Genomic DNA, 22,027 nt, shown 5'->3' on the forward strand with positions numbered 1-22,027 from the left:
CTCAGTGAACGGGTCTTTTTCCTCCAAAGGGACATCCTCCCGCTCTGCGCGAGAATCCTTATTTTGGAGGTTGGATTCTAGCTTCGAGAGCTTTTCTTCAAGCTCTTTTTGTCGGTCGATTTCTTTCCTGAGACTCCTCTCCGCCTCACGTTGTCGCTCCAGCTCTTGTTCTAGTTGCTCGAGTCGACATTGGTAGCCATGTAGTAACCCCATGAGGTCAGTGAAATGAGGTTGCCCCTCCTTTCCTGGCTGATGAACCTTAGAAGAGATTTTCTTTTATCCTTGAGCACCCGAGGGGCCTTCACCATGCGGTCCTTCCATTCTTGATAGAGGTATTATTGCTTGGTCATTATTGACTGGGTCCTAATGCTCTTAATCGGACTTAGATGCAGTGTGCCCGTCTTCATGTTAGTCGTCTGCCATTGTGCGTTGATCTCCGGGTCCCCGGCAACGGCGCCAATGTTCCGGGGGTTACCTGAAACCGGACTGATTGGGCTTGAATGTGTGGCCCAAACGTTGAAAAGAGGTGGTCTTCGACTAGTTCGCGTCTGTGAGCCGCCTTCCGAGTTGTTTGTATACTTGAATAGGTGGGGGTGGTACCTGTAAGACACTCTGATGCCTAAGTCAGCAAGAGGTTAAGGAGGTCTAGAATATTGGAACCTAAAGGTACCTGAGTGTGTCAGGGTATTTATAGGAGATGAGCCAATAACCACCGTTGAAGTAATTCCACTTCTGATGGTGGATAATCGTCCATTTATCTTAGGGTTGTTGAGATCTCTCTTCTAGAAGTGGGAGAGAAATTTATGGAGGCCGTTATTCACTTAGATAAGTGTTAAGTGCATGCTTACATCGAACCCGACCTCTTGAAGGAGGTCGGACAAGCGGTAGAGGCCAATCTGCTGGATTGGGCCTTTTAACTCGATTTGGGCCTGGCTTTGTTATTTGTGCCCGGGTATGAACAAGTGTGTTGATGTATGTACAAGGTGGGATTTAAATTCCTTACACTTATTTAAACAGACGAGTAACTTAACCACTCAACCAACCCAATTTAATTTTATATACGTAAAATTATATGATAATATATTAGCACTATGGGTTTTTTTTTTTTTTTGGTAATTAGCACCATGATTTATTTGTTGGCTACAATACATTTGTTGTTGGATATGTTAATACCATAAGATTTAAGGTGCATTGTATTAATTTGTCTTATGTATTTATTTGTTTATTTATTTTGGGCAGAGGGCCCAACGACCCAAGAACAAGCTTTAACATGGAGTTGGAGTAGAACCATAATCAATTATTTATGTTACGGAATTGGATTTGGATTCCGGAGGCTCTACAAGGCACCTTCCTAATTTAATTTATTCACATGTTTCACCTTCCACACTCAAAAAATGTTGGATTGTGGTGGGATTCAAATTATTTACACTTGTTTAAGTGAGTGAGCTAATCACTCAACTAATTCAATTTGATTTTATATATCTAAAATTAAGCGAGTGAGCTAACCACTCAACCAATTCAATTTGATTTTATATACGTAAAATTATATGATAATATATTAGCACCATGTTTTTTTTTTTTTTGGGTAATTAGCACCATGATTTATTTGTTGGCTACACTGCATTTGTAGTTGGATATGTTAATACTATAAGATTTAAGGTGCATTGTATCAATTTGTCTTGTATATTTATTTATTTATTTTGGGCAGAGGGCTCAACGACCCAAGAACAAACTTTAACATGGATTTGGAGTAGAACCATAATCAATTATTTATATTACGGAATTGGATTTGGATTCCGGGGGCTCTACAAGGCACCTTCCTAATTTAATTTATTCATATGTTCCACCTTCCACACTCAACAACTCAATCTCGAAAATGTTGGACTGTGGCCCAAACCGTAGCTTAGTCCAAATATTTTGAGAATAGAGCCCAAATAATGGCCCACTTAGTGTTAGTCTATGGTTTTTTGCCGAACTTTCCCTTTTTGGAAAGATGCAGCTAAGGGTTAGTTGGTAGTTGATACATCACCCATAACTAATAGTGTTAGTTAAATATAAAGTTATGTTAACTTGCATAGTTTATTTAACCATAGTTAATTGAATTGGTTTGTTATAACTTATAAGTAGCTTGTCAAAAGCTCCTTTATTAACTTGTATTTCTATTCATTAAAATATGATTCATGTTTTGGGATACTATTTTTATTTTCTAATGCAAAACTTTGGTCTTTACAAATCAACAAGGTCGTTGTAAAATATAAATACACATGTAAATGAAAATAAACGATATCTAAATTTGTTTAAAAAAAATTATAGATTAGATTGATCAAATGTACATGAAATCCAGACAAGCATAAAAAAGGTGAATACTTTCTGAAAAGTAGATACTATTTTTATTTTCTAATGCAAAACTTTGGTCTTTACAAATCAACAAGGTCGTTGTAAAATATAAATACACATGTAAATGAAAATAAACGATATCTAAATTTGTTTAAAAAAATTATAGATTAGATTTGATCGAATGTACATGAAATCCAGACAAGCATAAAAAAGGTGAAGACTTTCTGGAAAGTAGATTAATATATTGTGAGTTGAATACTTTAATAATTGATTATTTAAAAGCGAGGTTTGAAAGGTGGGGGCCACGGAGACACTTGTGTTTATCCATTTGAGTCAGTGACAACGCAACCATGACTTGGACACACGCCTCGCCGCATCGCTCGTTAACCCAAATGGTCAAATCCCAAACTAATTCGTTCCTTCCTTCTTTGTCACCAAAACTGGCTAATCTTTTAACAAATGAAAAAAAAAAATTTGTGTGTAATTTAGTATCATGATTAATTGGTATATTTTTTATTTTAAATAATTGTTTAGAGAATTAAATTTTATAATTTACAAATCGAAATATCTAATTAGTATATTTAAAAAATTTTAAAATAAAAAAAATTAAAATCTACAAATCTAAGAGATATTTTATTTACACCAAAAAAATATATATCAAATTTTTATATGAAAAGTATTAGGAGAAGTAATTTTTGTATTCTGTAACCATCAATTGGCCATCAATAGTATTTTTAATGGTGAGAGATCACTCACTTTTTTTTTATGGTTAAATGTTGGTCACAAAACACAAAAGTTACTTATTCCTAGACTTTCTCTTTTTATATTATTAAAAAATACCATTAAAATTACAACACTAAAATTAAAAAGCACCACACAATACTAAAATAAAAAAACACCAAAACTCGCTCCAATTCCAATTCCACCACTACACATTCCATTCCTATTCCTATTTAGGGTGGTAACATGCACCCTAACCACGGATACCCAATTCGATCTCATTTGGTCGGGTAGGGTTGTCAATCCGATCCGTAGTGAATAAGGTAGAGTGTGGGTAGAATTTTTGTGCGGATCGGATAGAGTGTGGGTTGAGTCTCAATCTACCCGCACCATATATATGTATATATTATATTTTTACATAAAAATATGTTTCAAGTGGATGTTGAACCAAAATCTTTCACTAAATGCAAATGATTCTTAACCACTAAAAGAAGATCGTTAATTGATAATTTAATTTTTTTTATGTAAAAATCAATTCTATGTTAAATTATGATCAAATTATATAATAATGTTACATTTTTTTTATAACTCGCAGGTAGAATTGAGTATCCACAAATTAAAAACGAATAAAGTTAAAATTGGGATATTTTCAACCCACAGATAAAATTAAAATTAACTTAAAAACATACCCTAATCTACCCTACCTATTACCACTCCTATTCCAATTCTCAGTTCCATTTCAATGTTGATACATTTATTGAATCTTCTCTAATGTTTATTTAAGAAATGTTAGGTCTAAGCATGCACACTTGACGTGCACTCTATGTTGGTAATTTTGGTATATATAACGAACAGACGAGAGACCAGAAAAAAAAAATCAGAGGGGAAAAGGAAAGATTCAAAAAGGGAAAGGGGTTTAGGATATTGAAAATTAAAGGCTGAAATTTTGGATAGGGCAGTATTGATATTGATATTGTATTGAAACATCATCCATAGACTCTAGGAGGATTTCTTAGATTTGTTCCAAAAATACAAACTGCTACTAACAAGTTGGTTGGAGAAAGCGATGGATGGAGCCACTGTTGAATTCCATAAAAGGTAGAGATGTGGATTAGGATGCACAAACACAACACCAACCAAAACGGATGAACCTTTCATGCCATATCACCGCCCATTCATCCCCCCAATATTAAATTCTCCTAAAAACTATAAAAATTAAATTTATTTAATAGTGATAGTGGTGCCCCCAAATATCTGAAATTAAACGTGACATTATTTTTGTGGTGATGATTTGATTTACTACACTACTAGTACTACGCTTTTACACATCCATACAACTTATCAATATCAAATAATGGTATATTAAAATTCAAATACTATTTATATCCAAAATTAACTTCTAACATTAGTGATCATATATTTATATATAAATATATATATAATTTAATTTATTTTTAAGATATATTTTATATTTTAATGTATATTTTATTTTAAAAATTTATTTTAATATATAATTAATATAATTGATTAAAATTAATGTGTTATTTTTATTAAAAAATAATATTTTTATATTAAAATTAGTTATTAAAATTAAATATTATGTATTTATATATAAATATTAAATATATATTTATTTAACTTATTTTTAATATGTATCATATATTTTATACTAATAATTAATTTTAGTATATGTTTAATATAATTGATCTTTATAATATATATATATATATATATATATATATATATATATATATCATTTTTTTTTTATTAACATCCATTGTTAGCATGCTGCCTAGCTACGGCACCCTAATAAAAAATTAAAAATCTCAAAATATTTTTTGATTAATTATTTTTTAAAATTTAGTTTTGATGTATATTACATACAATCATCTAATTACATATATTTTATTAAATGATCATTTACATAATTCATATAAAATGCAATTTTTTTTTGCTAACGTATTAAATTAGATTAGATACAAATATAAAATTAATTTATTTAATAGAGTATTAAAAATTAAATTCTGTCTTTTATCCTTATCCATTATTATTAGTTACCCCATGATAAATTTGTATATCAAGCATATAAATATTGGGAAGAGAGAGAGAGAGAGAGAGAGAGAGAGAGAGTTAAGAATAAGATGGAAAGGGTGTTCTCAGTTGAGGAAATATCGGAGGCATTTATTCTGCCGGCGGCGAAGAGGATGGATGAGTTGACGGCGAAGTCAACGATGAACCGCAGCGCTTCAGAGTGGGCGTTCCAACGGTTTCTGCAAGAAGCTTCTTCGGCAGTATCAGCAACAGTGGCGTCGCCGTGTTCGTCGTCGTCTTCTGTGGTTGAGATCAAACAGGACCTCTCCCAAAACATGGAAACCAAGCCTCTTCAAAACGGCACCACCGTTGCCGTTTTGCCCAATGCCACTGCTTCTTCTTCTTCTTCTTCTGTCGCCGTTGATTCAGAGGATTACCAAGCTATCCTTAAGACCAAGCTCAAGCTCGCTTGCGCCGCCGTTGCTTTGACCAGGGTAACATTCTCCTTTAATTTCTCTTCTCTCTCTTATCTTTCTGTTGATAAAAACTCCAACTTTTCAGGAACACAACTTGATTTTTTTTTAAAATTTATTAGTTGTGTTTTTTTACTGCATAAATGGATAATCAAATTCAAGAGTTCATCTATACGAGTGTAGGTAAAATTTCATGAGAATTTGTTAGGAGTTTACATTTTTACTTGAGAGTTTGATAACAATGGTTTTTCTTTCGGCATAAATCATAAAGGATCCTTTTTTTTTTTATGGAAGGAATTTTAGTAGAAAAAGCAAAAGGTGATTCTTATGTAGACAATAAACTATTTATGAAACCAAAAAGTTTTACTTAAAATGGGCAAATAAGTTGGCTCTTCATGGAAGAAAGAGGCATCTCCAAAAGTTAAAAAGAAGAAAAAGTTTTAGATCAAGTTAGCCTTTTAATTTTCATTTGGACAAAATGAGATAATGTTCTTTTGACTATTAGGTATACAGAAAGCATAATAATTAGATGATGATATTTTAAAAATTAAGGTTATGCATAAATGCATGGATGGATGAGTCTGTACCTACATGAGATTCTATTTTAGATTTATGTATGTCAATCCTAGTCTTTAGAGTTGCAGTCATTCCTCATTTGCATTTCATTCCCTTTGTGATGAATACAACCAGTATCTAATGTTTTCTTCTGCTCATGGTAATAGGGATCTTTGGTAAAATCTCAAGTTCCTGCCTCATTTTCTGAATGTACATCACAGGCAACTAATCTTTCTCAAGTTGCATCTCATGCTACTTTAAAAGGTTTGAATTAGCACATTCATTTGGATTTGTTTATGATAGTTTATGCATGAATTAGAGCATCAACCTAAGGTAGTAGATTACATTTGTAAAGGAAACTATGAGTATGGTGAATGAACAGATCGAGGTTTACAGTTTTGTTTTTGCTAGAATGCTTAGAGGTTGAGTGTTGTCTCTCTGTATACATGTAACATCTGCATCTACTGAAATAAAAAGTTATATATCTCCTTGTATTTTCTTTGTAGGATCTGGCCCTTCTGGAAATGATTCATCTAAAGTACAAAATAAAGATGCCAAAGTACCAGTGGGGATTCCTTCCTTATCTGGTGTGCAAAATAAGCCTGCTGTTGCAATCAGATCAACCACAAGTGGATCGTCTAAAGACCAGTCAGATGATGAGGAAGCTGAGGAAGAGATTAATATGACTGAAAACATGGACCCTACTGATGCAAAACGAGTAAGGAGGTAAACAGCCGTAGAATTCATATATTCTTTATTTAGTTTCCTTTATTGTAAGACATTAATTTTGTGAAATTCAAGGACACTGCTTGTTATTCAACAACTAATAATGTTGTCTTTCAGGATGCTTTCTAACAGAGAGTCTGCAAGACGCTCAAGACGAAGAAAGCAGGCTCATTTAACCGAGCTTGAGACACAGGTATGTAGGTTTCTTGTAGATCTGGCTTATGCTCTCTGTATTAGCCATTGCAAATTAGTATTCATATTTTCTGACCTAATATTCTCTCTTAGGTTTCTCAATTAAGAGGTGAAAATTCATCATTGTTAAAGCGTCTAACAGATATTAGCCACAAATACAATGATGCTGCTGTTGACAACAGAGTATTGAAAGCCGATGTTGAAACCTTAAGAGCAAAGGTAATGCCTTCCATGAGCATCAATTGAAATTATGAAGTCTAATGCTCATTCAAATTTGTTCACTTGGCCTGGTTTTTCTGACAAGCTGAGGATTGAGCCCAATCAGGGCCTCGTCCTTTTTGCCATCTACAATGGCATTTATCATCTCTGCTTACATGCTCTCTTTTTCAGGTAAAGATGGCTGAAGAAACTGTCAAAAGAATTACTGGGTTGAATCCAATGTTTCCAGCCATGGCTGATTTATCATCAATCAGAATGCCATCATTTGATGGAAGCCCTTCTGAGACATCAACTGATGCAGCAGTTCCTGTTCAAGAAGACACAAATCGTCACTTCTTTCAACGCACTTCAAACAATCCTATGTCGAGCCATGATCATGGAGTCAACAATTGGTTGGCAGACGTATCTTCAGACGAAAATGTGCAGCATAACGCCACCGCATCGACTGGTGGGAACAAGATGGACCGAACATCTTCCTTGCCAAGGGTGGCTAGCTTGGAACATCTTCAGAAGCGAATCCGTGGCAATGCAGATTCATCTGCTCCTGTTTCTAATGGAAAGCACCAATAAAAATAGCGATGTTAAACAATCCCTTAACCGCGAAATCATTATTAAATATTAGTTCCACTATCTCTGTGAGCAAGGTTCGATTCTTGACACAAATTTACTTTGTAAATGGATTTGACGTTTCTTAGGATGATTGGGCATATGATGCTTTCAGTTTGGAGTACAAATGCACGCGTGTAGAGTTAGCAGCTTCACTTCAGAAATGCAGAATTGTATATCCGTTACTTCATATGTCTTTAGTTATTGTTAGTTTCTGTGACTGCATCAATGCAACCATGCATAATATTCCCTCTACTTGAGGCAGAAGTAATACTGATTGATACAAAGAAGTACCTGAGGATTAGAAGAATGAGCTATGATGTGAAGCTCAACAAATTAACATAACAAAATCAGAATATTTAGCAAGGAAGAACAATGACTCGAAGTGGCTACAGTTTGTTTTACTCTTAGATTGGGTGCAAATAGAGATAACTACTAGATTGGATAATGACTTACAATAAAATTAAGAGGAATGTTAAAAAAGCATCAGAATTTATTGTTTTTGATTATTAGTTAAATATTAATATTTAAAAATATAGATAATGTTGTAAAATAACTAAATAAATAAAGAAGAAGTAACAAATATAAAATATGAAAATATAATTAGATAACTTTAGGATTACTATTTACTACAATTATTATAACAATATAATTAATATATTAATATTGTAGTAAAGAATATAAGAGAGGGAGAATAGTATAAGAGAGAGAATGAAGAATATTTTTATTGTTGTGATCATATCATGTACTGAGGTTGTCTATTTATACATGCAAGGAGGCTACTATTTTTCACTATCATTAAATGTAAGGACTTTGATAATGTAGCCATTCAGCATGGAAAAGATGATCCGCTCATGGTCATCCATTTAAATGCATCTCCGGTTTGTATCTCAAGATATCTCACTATAGAGGGAGAATTATATCCAACATATATCTCCAATTTTCTTTGGATTTCCATTTTGGTGCGATTAGGTGGTGCAATAGGAACATATATCGCACATCCAAATATTCTTAAATGTGAAACATTTGGCTGCTGGCCAAAAGCTAATTGCATAGGAGAGAACTTATGGTAACTCGTTGGTCTCAAACGAATAAGTGCTGCGGCATGTAAAATAGCATGCCCCAAACCGAAGTTGGGAGATTTATTCTCATAAGTAAGGGTCTAGCAATCAATTGGAGGCGTTTAATAAGTGATTATGCTAACCCATTTTATGTGTGAACATAAGCTATTGGATGTTCAACACTTATTCCATTAGCCATACAATAAGCATCAAAAGCTTGGGAAGTAAATTCATCAGCATTATCAAGACGAATTGTTTTGATTGAATTTTCTGAAAATTGTGCTTTTAATCGAATAATTTGAGCTGGTAATCTCGCAAACGCCACGTTGCGAGAAGATAATAAGCACACATGTGACCATCTTGAAGATACGTCTATTAGGACATAAAATATCTAAAAGATTCACATGGTGGATGAATAGGTCCACATATATCACCTTGAATCCTTTCTAGGAATTCAGTGGACTCAAATCCAATATTTACTGGTGATGACCTTAAAATTAACTTCCCTTGAGAACATGCAGCACAACAATATTCACTAGATTTAAGAATCTTCTGGTTCTTTAGTGAATGTCCATGGGAGTTTTCAATAATTCTCCTCATCATGGTTGTTCCCGGATGACCCAATCTATCATGCCAAGTTATAAATTCATTTAGGCTAGTAAACTTATGATTTACAATGGCATGTGATTCAATTGCACTAATCTTGGTATAATACAACCCAGATAAAAGTGAGGGTAACTTTTCTAATATAACCTTTTTATTTAAATCATGAGTTGTGATACATAAATACTCATGATTTCCCTCATTCATTGTTTCAGTATGATATCCATTTTGGCGAATATCTTTGAAACTCAACAAGTTTCTTCAAAACTTGGTAGACAACAGTGCATTATTTATTATAAATTTTGTTCCTCCGGGAAACAAAATTATAGCTCTTCCAGAGCCTTCTATCACATTGATCGAGCTAATAATAGTATTAACATACTCTTCTTTTGGCACAAGATGGGTAAAATATATATCACTTTTAAGAATAGTGTGCGAACTTGCACTATCCGCAAGGCAAATATCTTCAGAATATGTCCTTGCCATTTTTCTTCAAAGACAAATGATAATAATAATAATAAAATGAGTAGAAGTACATGCACAGTAAAATTATTCACATGAATATTTAACAAACACATACACATATCAAACTATTCCGTCATTGATCAAATAGTAAATATTTCCTTCAGAATCCTTAAAGAAATTAGATACATCATAATGAGTGGTGGAATTTTCATCATTTGAAACAAAAATTGTTTCCTTTCCTTTGTCATCCTTTTTCAAAGATGTTTGATAAAGATCAACTAGGTGCCTTGGGGTACGACAGGTACGTGACCAATGGCCCTTTCCACCACAACAGAAGCATTTATCCTCAATTGATTTACTTTGCACATTGTTTCTTTCTTTATCCCACTTCTGGTGAGATTCTTTCTTGTGAACATAATTTCTTTTCTTTCCATAATTTTTCTCGTTATCAAAATCTTGCTATTTACCTCTTCTAGGTTATAATTTGCCGCATTTGCTTCAGGAAATGGGGTGGCGCCAGCTAGGCGCGCTTCATGATTTCTTAAGAGTAACTCATTGTTGCGTTCAGCAACAAGAAAGTAAGAAATTAGCTCAGAATATTTTTTAAATCCTTTTTCTCGATTGCTACTGCAGGAGCACATTCGAGGCATTGAAGGTCGAGAAAGTTTTCTCTAACATATCGGGCTTAAGGAAGTATTTGATGATTGTACCTATCTTCAAGGTCTTTCCACAAATCTGCAGGATCTTTTAATGTGGGATATTCATTTTCAATCATACTTCAAGATGACGACGAAGGAAAATCATGGATTTGGCTTTATCCTTCTGGGATGTATTATTTTCAGCCTTAATGGTATCTCTAAGATCCATTAAATCAAGATGGATTTTAGCATCTAATATTCATGATAAATAATTGTTTCCAAATATATCAAAAGCATTATATTCAAGATGAGAGAGTTTCGACATAATGAAAATTTGTTACCTGGAGTCTTCCTAAAATTTCGTTAGAATTTCGTGCTGATAACGTGTTGTAAAATAACTAAATAAATAAGGAAGAAGTAACAAATATAAAATATAAAAATATAATTAGATAACTCTAGGATTACTATTTACTACAATTACTATAATAATATAATTAATATATTAATATTGTAGTAAAGAATATAAGAGAGGGAGAATAGTATAAAAAAGAGAGAATGAAAAATGTTTTTATTGCTGTGTCCATATTATGTACTGAGGTTGTCTATTTATACATATAAGGAGGCTACTATTTTTCACTATCATTAAATATAAGGACTTTAATAATGTAGTCATTCAGCATGAAAAAGATGATCTACTCATGGTCATCCATTTCATCCTTATCGCAATAGATAAAATATATTGTTGGATTACTATATTAAAAGAATTGAGTTGATGGTTACGTGATAACCAAAAACGATAAATTCCAATGACTCTTAGTATTTTTCTAAAATTAATTACTAAAAATGCAAAAGTAACAATCAAGGTTTTTTTATTTTTTGTGTTCATGGACATCAAGTTTTTACTCGTCATGACTCTTGACAGTATTAATAGATCCCAAAACACAAGCCCGTTACCTAAAAAATATGCCCCTTTCGTATGATCTGAAAAAGTCTTTTTTTTTTAAATGCATTTCCACTAAATAAAATTGGAAGCTCCAGACCAAAAGTGGTCTTTGATGTACTAAAATAGTATCTAAAATTTCAATTACACTAATAAATTTTGTAAATTTGTATTGGTGCAATTAAGATATTGAAAACTATTATTTCAATAACCACATAATCTGGTTTAACTAAAAAATTAGACAAGATAATATGTGACAAAAATATATGTGACAAAAATTAAATATATAATAAATTAAGAATGAATTTTTATTTTTTAAAAATTTTTTAAATATGGATTGATATGGATACTAAACAAGTAACAACACATAATATATAAACGTATTGATATTGATAAATTAAAATATTTTGTATTAGTGACTAATTTATTATCTATTTTTGTACCATAAGTTATATTTAATTATCATTAATATATTTTTTGAAAACATGTATTTAATTTTTTATTTTATTTTATTTTATTTTTATTTTTATTTTTATAATTTTATATTTTTATTTAATTATGATCGGGTCAACCGAATAGATCAGTGACTCATTAGTTGAACTAGTAATTCAGTGATTCGTTCGTATGAGTAGGTCAATTGTCGATTCAATTCTGATAACTATGAATTTTGTTAATATAAATTACATTTGTAAAATTTAAAAACTAAATAAAAATAATTGAAATTTAAAAAATTAAATTAAAATTTCCAAGTAAATACTAAATACAATGACCAAATTGAATATTAGCTGAAGATGGTTAAAGTTAGGTAGATATACTATACACGTGAGGAACAAATGATTTTCTTATTGTTAGTTGTGTTATCTAGGAAAGGACCCGCTGGTCAAATGATGCTGTCTTCATTTTAATTTTGAGAGACAGAGTCGTGTTAGGTTACTCCTACGCCCATTCGCATTTCTCATAAAAATAAAAATAATAATAAAAGAAAAAAGAAAATATCTTAGCAGAAAGCAGAGACAGAGCCACCAACCAAAACAAGAAGAAGAAGATGGAGATGACGAGTATGAGAATGAGGGCCGCAATCCCCTTAAGGCCCACACCCTCCATTAATGTTGCTCCTCCTTTCTCCGCTTCCACTTCGTCCTTCTGTTCCGCCAACGTTGCACTCTTCAGGAGAGCTTCTTTAGCTCTCACTGCTCCAACCACCATCAGAAAGAAGAGGGGTCTCACCTGCAACGCCCTCTTTGGCCTCGGCGTCCCCGAGCTCGTTGTTATTGCCGGTGTCGCCGCCCTGGTCTTCGGCCCCAAGAAGCTCCCCGAGGTTGGTCGCAGCATCGGCAAAACTGTTAAGAGCTTCCAACAGGTTCATCCTCTTTCCTCTCTGTCTCTCTCTTGTTCATCGATTCAATAGAGTTTAATTCAATTGTACCTTTTTGGAAGTTGGGTTCTGATAAAGTTCGTATCTTTGGTCGTTTCTCACGGGATCTGTGTTCCTTTCTGATGTGAGCTTATTAATATGCCTTGAAGTTAGGGTTTTGGGTTTTCATATTGATGTGTCCTGATCTAAACTAAACAAATGTTAAATGTGATGATTTACTCAATTGAATGATTTGACTTGTTCTGCAATATGTTGATACAACTCAATTGAGAGCATACAGAACACTTAACCCTAAATCTATCAAACATTATACAAGGGCCTTCAAAGAACTGATCCCATAGTAGTTGACATCTTCATATGGCTATGGATAAACTCATACTGATTATGCATTGTTTGAGATTGCCCCATGTTATCATTTGTTAACTGTTAAACATTTTTCTTCATTGTATACAAGATTGTTTATTTATTCTGTTTTTTGTTAATCTTTGTAGGCAGCAAAGGAGTTTGAGTCAGAGATTAAGAAGGATCCTGAGTCCCCAGGAGAGGGTCCATCAGAGGAAAAGCCTGTTGCTCTGAGTGAACAGGAGGAGAAGAAGCAAGGCATGGAGGTGTCTAGTTCTAAGGATAGTGTGTGAACCGTGTAGTGTGTATCAACATATTATGATTAAGTAATGCACCAAATTTTCACCATGGCATCAATTGTGCGTTTTGGGAACACCATTCTTATCTTATTGAGACCAAGTCTTAGTTCTTCATTTTTCACCTCGCATGATGGAAAAGAACTTTATAAAGGATAATATTAGCAAGTAGATAGAGTTTGGTGGGTTGATTTATTTAAGAAACCAATAATCTTGCCCCTCGTTTCCTTCTAATATTATCACTCACCATGGTAAAAAATGGGATGCAAAGAAGCCCACCTATTTTCTTCGCACAAAATTATCATTCAAATTCTAAAAGACCAAAAGCGTCACATGAGGTGATGGAAAAAAAAGTAAGAAAACTAAGTTTGGTTTACTGATCTATTCATTTGATATTGTCATCTGTACAAGAAAGAAAATCCACCACCCAAAAGCTTATACCATGACTACACTATCACCAAAAGATATTGTACAACCTAATTCCAATCTTAAATGTTCTGAAGAAAACTTCAAATACTGATATTATGAACCTCTGTTAGTAATCTAGTATTGGCGCCTGGAAAACGTCATTCTTCCATAAAAAAATCGGCTGTTATTATCACCTGTGCCCTTTTTCTCCATTACAGCAAAACCTCATTTCCAACGGAAACTGCACAACCTATAACTTAACCCATGCAGTATTGACAACACTACCCCGAAACTATATGTATAAAACACTGCTGCTAGCAGCAAAACAATCATGTTGCTCCAAAGTTGGCTGGAACCCCACTACCATCTTTTAGCCCTTGAAGGCACATGTGCAGATTCCTTTGCACACTGTCTGCAACCAATTTTAGCCTACCTTGACTTGCATCGGCTGGTGAGCTCCCACTAACCTCCACAGTTCGTGCCACCCTCTGTTTACACTTATCCCAATCGTCGACACGCAACCAACAGGCCCTACCTCCATGGCTACCTTCCATACCAAGAAAGGATACACTGGGACTTTCGCCGAAAGAATATCTCAACCTTACTGAAACACAGTACGGTAACCAAGCAGCACCGCCGGCAGCATTGACATGAGGGATGTGAGCAGAATCAAGAACAACAGTCAGTGCAAAATCAACAGAATTATGATTCCGGTCATAATGGATGTTGCTTCTGAAAGCAGATGAGCTCTCAGAGTTGTCATCTGTGGTCAACCCTGCGTGATTTTCAAGACATAATTCAATTCGTGGTTTTTGAGCTGAAACCATGTCCCCAATTTGTGCCTGGGATAATCCCTTTTTCCAAGCTATTAATTTCAAGAATTCTCTAAGAACTGAGACAGGTAAGGTGAGCATAGTTATGAATGATGCAACACGAGAAGCATCATAGGGCTCTGATGCAACCCGACGACTGAAGTAGTCACATATTTCACTTATTTCTGTTTGACTTAACTCTTCTTGTGCAGGATTTGAGTTTTGCTGCTGTTGCTGCTGTTGGTGATGAAAGCGTTTCACACTTAACACCTGAAGAAGCAGCTGAACTCTGTGGACACTGACAGCAAACACATAGCCCCTGCATATGAATGAACACAGATGCCATTTAGTGCACCCATTATGAATAGCAAGAATGAAACCAAAATATTAAAATGCAAGTGATTATGCTTTTTCTTTTTGGAATTTAATCACAATTTGTCATATATTCACCAAACTTGATTTTGGTTCCTCTGGTTCCAATTGCATATTATCCCAGTCGTTGAACATAAGAAATTAATAGGTGTACTGTATGAATATATGTTAGTAGGACTATGACCACAAACCCCATTTAGACACAGTAAACGTGATTCTTGTAATAAAGTTGAGCGATACACATGTGAGTAAAACTACAGCAGAAAATGTAGCACATAAACGAGTGAGATAGTATGGTAAGGCAAAAATTACTTACCCCACAAAAAAACGCAATGCAGGTTGCTCTGGGTCCAAGTTCAGAAGTGCACCTTCATTTTCCTTCAAAATGGATCCTAGAATCTCTTTCAAAAGATCTGGCAACTGGGCAAATAACCATAGTACTCCAAGATACTTAAGAATACCTCTGAGAACCTTCTTAAGTGCAACAAGAGGAACCCAGCCACCCCCATATCCTCCATCATCACCAAGGCCAATAATGGCTGTGTTCAGCTCACCTCTAACGTGGGCAGGGACAATTGCTCCAGGTGGCCTACGTAGAGAGACAGCAGAGTTCATCAAAGCTAAATTTGATGGCCCTGCCAATGCATTTCCCACACGATTTAAACCAGCTGCTGGATTTCCTGTCCTAGACATTGCAGCAGAAGCTGGCAAGTTTATTCTACTTCCATTTGCACCCATTAACTGGGAACTTGAACTAGGATTTGGATTATTTGAATTTGCCAGTCCGCCTGCCTGTTGTGCAGTGAAATTAGGATCTAATCCATTCAGCTCCTGGGCAACATGTTCCATGATGAAAGGGCGAAACTGGGGGCATGGTAATGACCCTCCAGAAAGACGACCCTCTTTAGGCGGTGTTGCAGGCTGCAACCACACCTGATCACCGGCAAAGCAACGCATGTCAACAGCAAACTGTTTCCTGTACATGATTCGTATCCAATACGGACCACGGAGCACAACAGAGACGTCGATAGGTAAAAGTGAACTTGGAACAATGCCCGGGCCACCTCGCCCAGCTGCAGCTAACATGGAAAGGGTTTGATTGGTAAGGCCACCAGGAGCAGACATGGCAGTGTTTCCCCCAGGACCAGAGGTAGGCTGGCCAACGTTTGAAGTTGAGCTACCAAGAAGTCCTTGTGGTTGTATATAACCAGTCTGTTTAGGTATGGAAGATAGAGCAGCTGCTACCCCTGGAACAGGACCAGCTCGAGCTGGCCTGGTTGCAGCAGCCAGAGCATGCAAGGGACCCGCAGTCAGCCGAATGCAATCCAAAAGCGATGAAACTTCAGCACCATTTATGAAATCTTCTAGAAACTGTACAAAGTAAAAGCATAAAAAACATTCTGATCAAATGATATTGTTGTATCTACACAAAAATACAATTTCACATGTTTCTGAAACCAGTTACTTCATGTAAGTAACTGGTTTTTTATCACCACTGAAATAGCAGAAAACAGATGCCATTTAAGCATTGCAAGTTAAAGGAAAGGAAACTGATAAATAAACTAATTTCAAGTATTTTCTAGTTCATACTGCAAAAATCAGCCAACAAAGCACAAGAAAGATGCTCCACAATAATGTCACTCAATAAGTAGCATAAATAATCAGAGTATGTAAGAAATCGACCAGCTGTAGTCAAAGGAAAGAAACAAACAGAAATCAGTTCACGAAAAACAAACCTACCTTAGTATGGGGCCAAAGTTGGTCTGGAGATACATGCATTGTGCAACCCTCTTTACCAGATTCCCACTCAACAACAAAACGAGCAAGGACAGCTGAACCAAAGCTAAACCACAAGCTCATCAGCCCAACTGCCTCAATCTTGAATGCTTTTCTCATATGTTCTGTAACTTTCTCTGCAGTGTCTGAAGCAAACTTTGTACCCGATACTTTGGCATCAGAACTTGTCTCTTCTGACTTCTCATCAGCTCTTACCCCAAGCAATTGCCGCATGCCAAGGGCAAAAGTTCTTGCATTAGCAAGCCTTTGTATATCAGCCACTAGTTTCTTTATACTATCTACCTCAACTGACTGATAGCTCAAAACAACACCATCTGGATCATAATGTATGTGTGAATCAATGTCAGCCGTATTGGCGATTCGAACACCTGAACCCCATGGCGTAGCACTGCTCCCTTTCTGAAGCTCCCATAAATCCCTGAAGTGCTGATCATTTATTTTAACATCCCAATGCATGCAACCAGGTCTGCCAAGTCGCAAGCATATATGTTGCCATGAATCACCTCTGGCAAATGGAAGTCGGAACCAAATGTTAGAGGATGCACTTCTTAAACCCACTTCTTCAACGTATGAGATATCTAATGAATCCATTTGGCTCGTCAGCCTAGCATGCTTAATGCAAAGTGAACAGTGCCTGACCACATGAAGCAGGGCTGCTATATAAATGCTAGATGGGGCATTCCCTTTATTTGCTTCTGCAATCAAACTTCCATAGCTGTATCCTTCAGCCCTAGATATCATTTCAGTAGGTACAACCCCTTGTGGCAAAGACAGTTGAGAGCCAGATGAATCCAAAATCTTTCTCCTCTTGCAAATTGCTGAGTTGTTTTCAAGACCCTGAAGAGATGGAATCAAATTCAACATATCTGAAGCTGTTCTCTTCCGAGATCTTTTATCGTGTTTGGGTATAACATCTTCATTGCCTGTGGATTCCATTGCCTGGGCTGCAAATAGTCATTTCGGCAGTGATGTGTGTTTTTAGGTAATATATATCACAGCATTCAAAAACATTATATGATAAAGTTGAAGAGAAGAAAGCAAGTATCTTACATACGGGAGTTGAAGCACATGAATTGGCTCCAGCAGCCTTGAGTGATTCAGCTTGAGGTCCATTAGGTTTGGAATTAGGAACAGATATGCGAGAACTAGTTGGTAGAGGAGATAAAAGTCGAGATGACCGACTTCCACCAAAACCATCATTAGAGGAATCACTCAGTACTCTAAGTTGATCTTCATCCATAGCAGTTGAGGACACAATGTCAACTGAATGCGGAGATTTAAGAGAAGCCAGATCCTGTTCAGACTTTGAAACAAATAACCTTTTCCCAGCTGCGCTCCTTCCTTGTCCTGTGGAAATCGATCCAACAGAATTGGATTGAACTGGGCCCTTCACACTGCCTGATGAGAACATGGAATCACTATAGTGGTTTGTAACACCTGAAGGTTTTGTTACATTGTTAACCTGAGATGTTTGCATGCCTCCTTCCCACTTTGGAGATGGGGTCCCAGCTTTTAGACTATGGAGGTTCATTGGGACAGAACCATAATGTGAAGGTAGGGATCCATGATTTTGAACAGAGAATGGAGATGCAGAAGAACCTTTCTCGAGTCCAAACACTTCATCAACAAGTGATGAAAAACCTGAAGGATGACCTTTTGCATTCTGTATGGAACTCTCAAGTCGAATATCAGAAAGAAACTCACGTACAGATTCTTGATTTGGACAAGCAGCATTGGGCAAAAGAGAGTGTAATTTTCCCCAGTCAACCAGGCTTAAATTCATTTCATCTTTAAGTGCCTGCAGCTGTCCTATATCAATTCTTTTGACCCGCAGCACCTGATTAAGGACACCAAATAAAGTATCTTTTCCAGAAGAATCTGGCTGAGTCTCTAACAGCTTAAACAAAGGTTTAAAATCCTTATCAAGTTCCATCATCAGGAAATAAGAGCTCCCACAGTCTGGAAACGCCATAATTAGCATTGCTGAACCGTTCAAAATGTTTTTGGGTACTTTAACTGTACTGAATCCATGCTCGAATACCTACAAGAATGCCCAATAAGCCAGTGGTCTTAGGTAAGTCATTTCTGAATAACCAACTTAAACTCGGTCCAAAATAGTTTGGGAATTTGTCTTTTTCTTTTAACAATAAAAGGAATGAAAACAGGGAAATATACCTCTAGCCCTAAGACACTTCCGATAGATGCAAACAAGTGCAATAAACTTTTGCTTCTCAAGCTTACAAATACATCAGCTGCAGTCATAGATCCCTGATTCAAAGCTTCTTCACATTCTAACAATGATGAAGAAGCAACTATGTTTTGCGATGATTGAAGAAGGAAACGGCCATTTCTGAATAACATAACAGGGACATAAATTTGAGAAACTAAACTCAAATGCCTAAGATATTAGGAAAAAGCATCTTAGAAAAGTAAGGTACCTGATATTAACTCCAAGAGTAAAAAAACATGAGGCATAGGCACGCACACGCAACACTTCATACCCTTCAGATTCCTTGCTGAAGCCTTTATCATCCTTCTACAGACAAAAGCAGCTTCATCGTTTAAAATTTAATGAATGGTTGAATGGGAAAGAGGTAGGATATAATATTACAAGATTTGTAAAAGGGTATCACAAATTCAGCCACAAATTGTATCTTAGCTTGCAAAATTTAAAGGCCAACTGTGTTTACTGGAAGATCAACTACATGTCAAAAGTGTTCAGCAGCAAAGTATTTACCAAGCAGCGGAAATTCCACACACACACACACATACATACATAACAGACAGAAGATATCAGAATCTAGCTACAGATAGTCCATGCAAGAATGATGAGAAGTCCTTATGGTGGCAAAATACGAAAGTAGTCAAATACCCGTAATTCACAATATAGTTCTCCAAAGTTACAAGAATGTTAACAAAGGAAAACCCCAAATTGGGGTGATACCAAACAAGAAGCATCAAACCACATATGCCAAAACCCAAAAGAAACAAAAAAAAATTGCCTGATGTAGCATATCAAATTGATACTCCAAATGTTCCCTAACAAATGTACACTAACCTGTTTATATTCAACATCAGGTCCACCCAAGTGAGACTGGAGTACAACATCATCTGCTGCTCGATAGACGTGGTTATTTTTTTCCAGTTCTCTTTTAATTTCCAGTAGACGAGTATACCGGTTGCAGCTAATAGCTCTTAACAGCAACCTCTCAACATCAATACAACTCTGGTCCAAGAAAAACTCTGCCTCCTTGCCTGTTAGTGGATCTATGACAAAATTGCTGTGTATGCACTTTATCTGAAGATCTGGCCCAGGTTCAATTTTTATGAATGGGCATGCACCTGAATCAGACATGCCAGCATTTTTATCGGACTCCAGCCAGTATATGATTTTTAAACCAGGAGTTCGAGGACCGGATGAATCAGATTCCCCGTCAGGGTTCTGCATGGAACCTGCCGCATCGGATATGAGCTCAAATCGAATTGCATCTTTCCATCTTCCCTGTCGAAGAGCTTGCACTTGCCTGATGACAGTATCCATAACAAGTGAAACACATAGATCGTGAAGAACCGAGTACAATATTGAAAATGGATTTTCTGCTGCCGCCATTCGTCTCTCTAGATCATCCCCGAGAACATGGCGTCGCATTAATTCTAGTTTGATAGGTTTATTCTTTTCACCAACAAGCAGCTCCAAATGTAATATCCTCCACATGGACAAGTGTCCCCTGTAACCAAGAGTCACTAAAACCTTAAACTCTCCATCCACTTTAATCAATGCCGTACCATCGGAAACTTTTATCTCGGAAATTTCCTTAGGAAGAGAAACTTCTAGCAATTTCGTCCGCACAAGAGCGTCCAGCTTCTTCAAAGCAGGCTTTTGCTGTTCTTCATTCAAGGTATACTGAGTACCAACATCCTCTATACATTTAGGCAACCGCTGGTAACTCCCCGTTAAGAGAATGTCAATGGCAGAGGGCACATCATAAACCGGAGCACGGGCTTGCTGAAGCCCCTCGTGCATAAAAAACAAAGAATCCGCAGCTTGAGTAAAACACATATCGTGATTTGAAACAGTCGAAGCTAGCTGCTGGCAGTGCTTTATCAAAGGAACCTACAAAGCAAAAAACCTATAAGCACATCCCATCCAACAAAGAAAGAAAAAAACTTCCTTTCCCTAATTTATATTCAACTCAACCAGTGCCCCAAACCACCCCGTAATTCTATTCATTATCAATTATGTATCTCCCAAATACAAAGTTTTGGAATTTGTAGAGACCAATGGATTGAATGAAGAGTATGCTATGCAAGAAAAAATAGCAAGATTTGATTTTTGGCGGGGTAACCTGTTGGCACCACTTGGAGAGCACATTGAGGCGGATCATGCGCTGCTGGGTCTTGCTGAGGAACTTGAGGATACTGATCTTCTTGTCTGTATCGGACAATTCGGTGGACCTGCATTTTTCAACCAGTTCTTTCAGGTTGCTGTATGAATCTTGGGCAGCTCGGGAAACCAGGGTCGTCAGCTCCACCGTCTGTTGCCCTAACTCCGCAGCCATGTCTGTCTCTCAATCCTCAGAAATTAGGGTTCTCTTGTCCGATCTGTGTTCCGTTCTATTCCGTTCCGGCATTAAATAGCTTCGAACGCTAGGGTTTTATGTTAGGTAGGCCGCAAATTTCCCCCAATTTGGTTCCAATTAGAGCGAGAAAGGAAGCAAGAAAGCAGGTATGAGTAGGAAGCAGAATAGGGCTTTCCCTCTCTCTCTTTCTCTCTATCTTGGTATATGGTTTCGTTGGACTAATAGTTTAGGAAGCGATTCGGGTATCCCGTTGTACTTGAGCGAAACTTCGATGTTCCGTTAGTCTCTACCATTCAGATATAATATAAATAATATAAATGGATAAGATCATCAAATTTGTGTTTGAGTGAACATGAAAAGAAAGACCTCATGGTGAGTGCGAGACCGGCTGTGTAGTTAAGAAGTTTTGATGCCCAAGATTTGTCTTCACTTACCATATATACTGATAGATAGGTGTGCACTGTGCAGAAGCTCAGTGT

At 36.1% G+C, this 22,027-nt stretch overlaps 3 protein-coding genes across 4 annotated transcripts; 2 read left to right on the forward strand and 1 right to left on the reverse strand.

The window, feature by feature from the left end:
- The first annotated feature begins 4,959 nt into the window (after nt 1-4,959).
- On the forward strand, nt 4,960-8,049 carry LOC112758277 (light-inducible protein CPRF2). The gene is made up of 6 exons (XM_025806898.3): nt 4,960-5,582; nt 6,284-6,380; nt 6,623-6,842; nt 6,960-7,035; nt 7,128-7,253; nt 7,425-8,049. Exons 1-6 carry the CDS (start codon nt 5,199-5,201, stop codon nt 7,821-7,823), a joined length of 1,302 nt encoding a protein of 433 aa, XP_025662683.1. The 5' UTR covers nt 4,960-5,198; the 3' UTR covers nt 7,824-8,049.
- A 4,346-nt stretch (nt 8,050-12,395) lies between these two features.
- On the forward strand, nt 12,396-13,696 carry LOC112758278 (sec-independent protein translocase protein TATA, chloroplastic). Its single transcript, XM_025806899.3, has 2 exons — nt 12,396-12,926; nt 13,433-13,696. The coding sequence occupies exons 1-2, from the start codon at nt 12,612-12,614 to the stop codon at nt 13,574-13,576; spliced, it is 459 nt and encodes a 152-aa protein (XP_025662684.1). The 5' UTR covers nt 12,396-12,611; the 3' UTR covers nt 13,577-13,696.
- A 237-nt stretch (nt 13,697-13,933) lies between these two features.
- LOC112758275 (mediator of RNA polymerase II transcription subunit 14) lies at nt 13,934-21,877 on the reverse strand. Of its 2 annotated transcripts, none has more exons than XM_029293568.2 (8): nt 21,315-21,877; nt 20,027-21,082; nt 19,407-19,501; nt 19,144-19,318; nt 18,019-19,009; nt 16,912-17,912; nt 15,488-16,542; nt 13,934-15,118 (listed from the first exon to the last, which is right to left on the reverse strand). In XM_029293568.2, exons 1-8 carry the CDS (start codon nt 21,525-21,527, stop codon nt 14,317-14,319), a joined length of 5,388 nt encoding a protein of 1,795 aa, XP_029149401.1. In that variant the 5' UTR covers nt 21,528-21,877; the 3' UTR covers nt 13,934-14,316. The 2 variants fall into 2 exon arrangements, with proteins under 2 accessions (XP_029149401.1, XP_025662681.1); XM_025806896.3 differs by having other exon boundaries at nt 19,407-19,504.
- Between the last annotated feature and the right edge of the window lie 150 nt (nt 21,878-22,027).

The sequence above is a fragment of the Arachis hypogaea genome, chromosome 16 (assembly GCF_003086295.3).
Source record: "Arachis hypogaea cultivar Tifrunner chromosome 16, arahy.Tifrunner.gnm2.J5K5, whole genome shotgun sequence".
NCBI lineage: Eukaryota > Viridiplantae > Streptophyta > Magnoliopsida > Fabales > Fabaceae > Arachis > Arachis hypogaea.

What these genes read in the sequence shown, in the direction of transcription:
- LOC112758278 (XM_025806899.3), top strand. Translation starts at nt 12,612, where the DNA reads ATGGAGATGACGAGTATGAGAATGAGGGCCGCAATCCCCTTAAGGCCC. An exon ending in CTGTTAAGAGCTTCCAACAG is followed by an intron (nt 12,927 to 13,432) that starts GTTCATCCTCTT and finishes TAATCTTTGTAG; the next exon opens with GCAGCAAAGGAGTTTGAGTC.
- LOC112758275 (XM_025806896.3), bottom strand. Translation starts at nt 21,527, where the DNA reads ATGGCTGCGGAGTTAGGGCAACAGACGGTGGAGCTGACGACCCTGGTT. An exon ending in TCTCCAAGTGGTGCCAACAG is followed by an intron (nt 21,083 to 21,314) that starts GTTACCCCGCCA and finishes TTTGCTTTGTAG; the next exon opens with GTTCCTTTGATAAAGCACTG. An exon ending in AACTTTGGCCCCATACTAAG is followed by an intron (nt 16,543 to 16,911) that starts GTAGGTTTGTTT and finishes TACTTTGTACAG; the next exon opens with TTTCTAGAAGATTTCATAAA.
- LOC112758277 (XM_025806898.3), top strand. Translation starts at nt 5,199, where the DNA reads ATGGAAAGGGTGTTCTCAGTTGAGGAAATATCGGAGGCATTTATTCTG. An exon ending in CCGCCGTTGCTTTGACCAGG is followed by an intron (nt 5,583 to 6,283) that starts GTAACATTCTCC and finishes TCATGGTAATAG; the next exon opens with GGATCTTTGGTAAAATCTCA. An exon ending in GATGCAAAACGAGTAAGGAG is followed by an intron (nt 6,843 to 6,959) that starts GTAAACAGCCGT and finishes GTTGTCTTTCAG; the next exon opens with GATGCTTTCTAACAGAGAGT.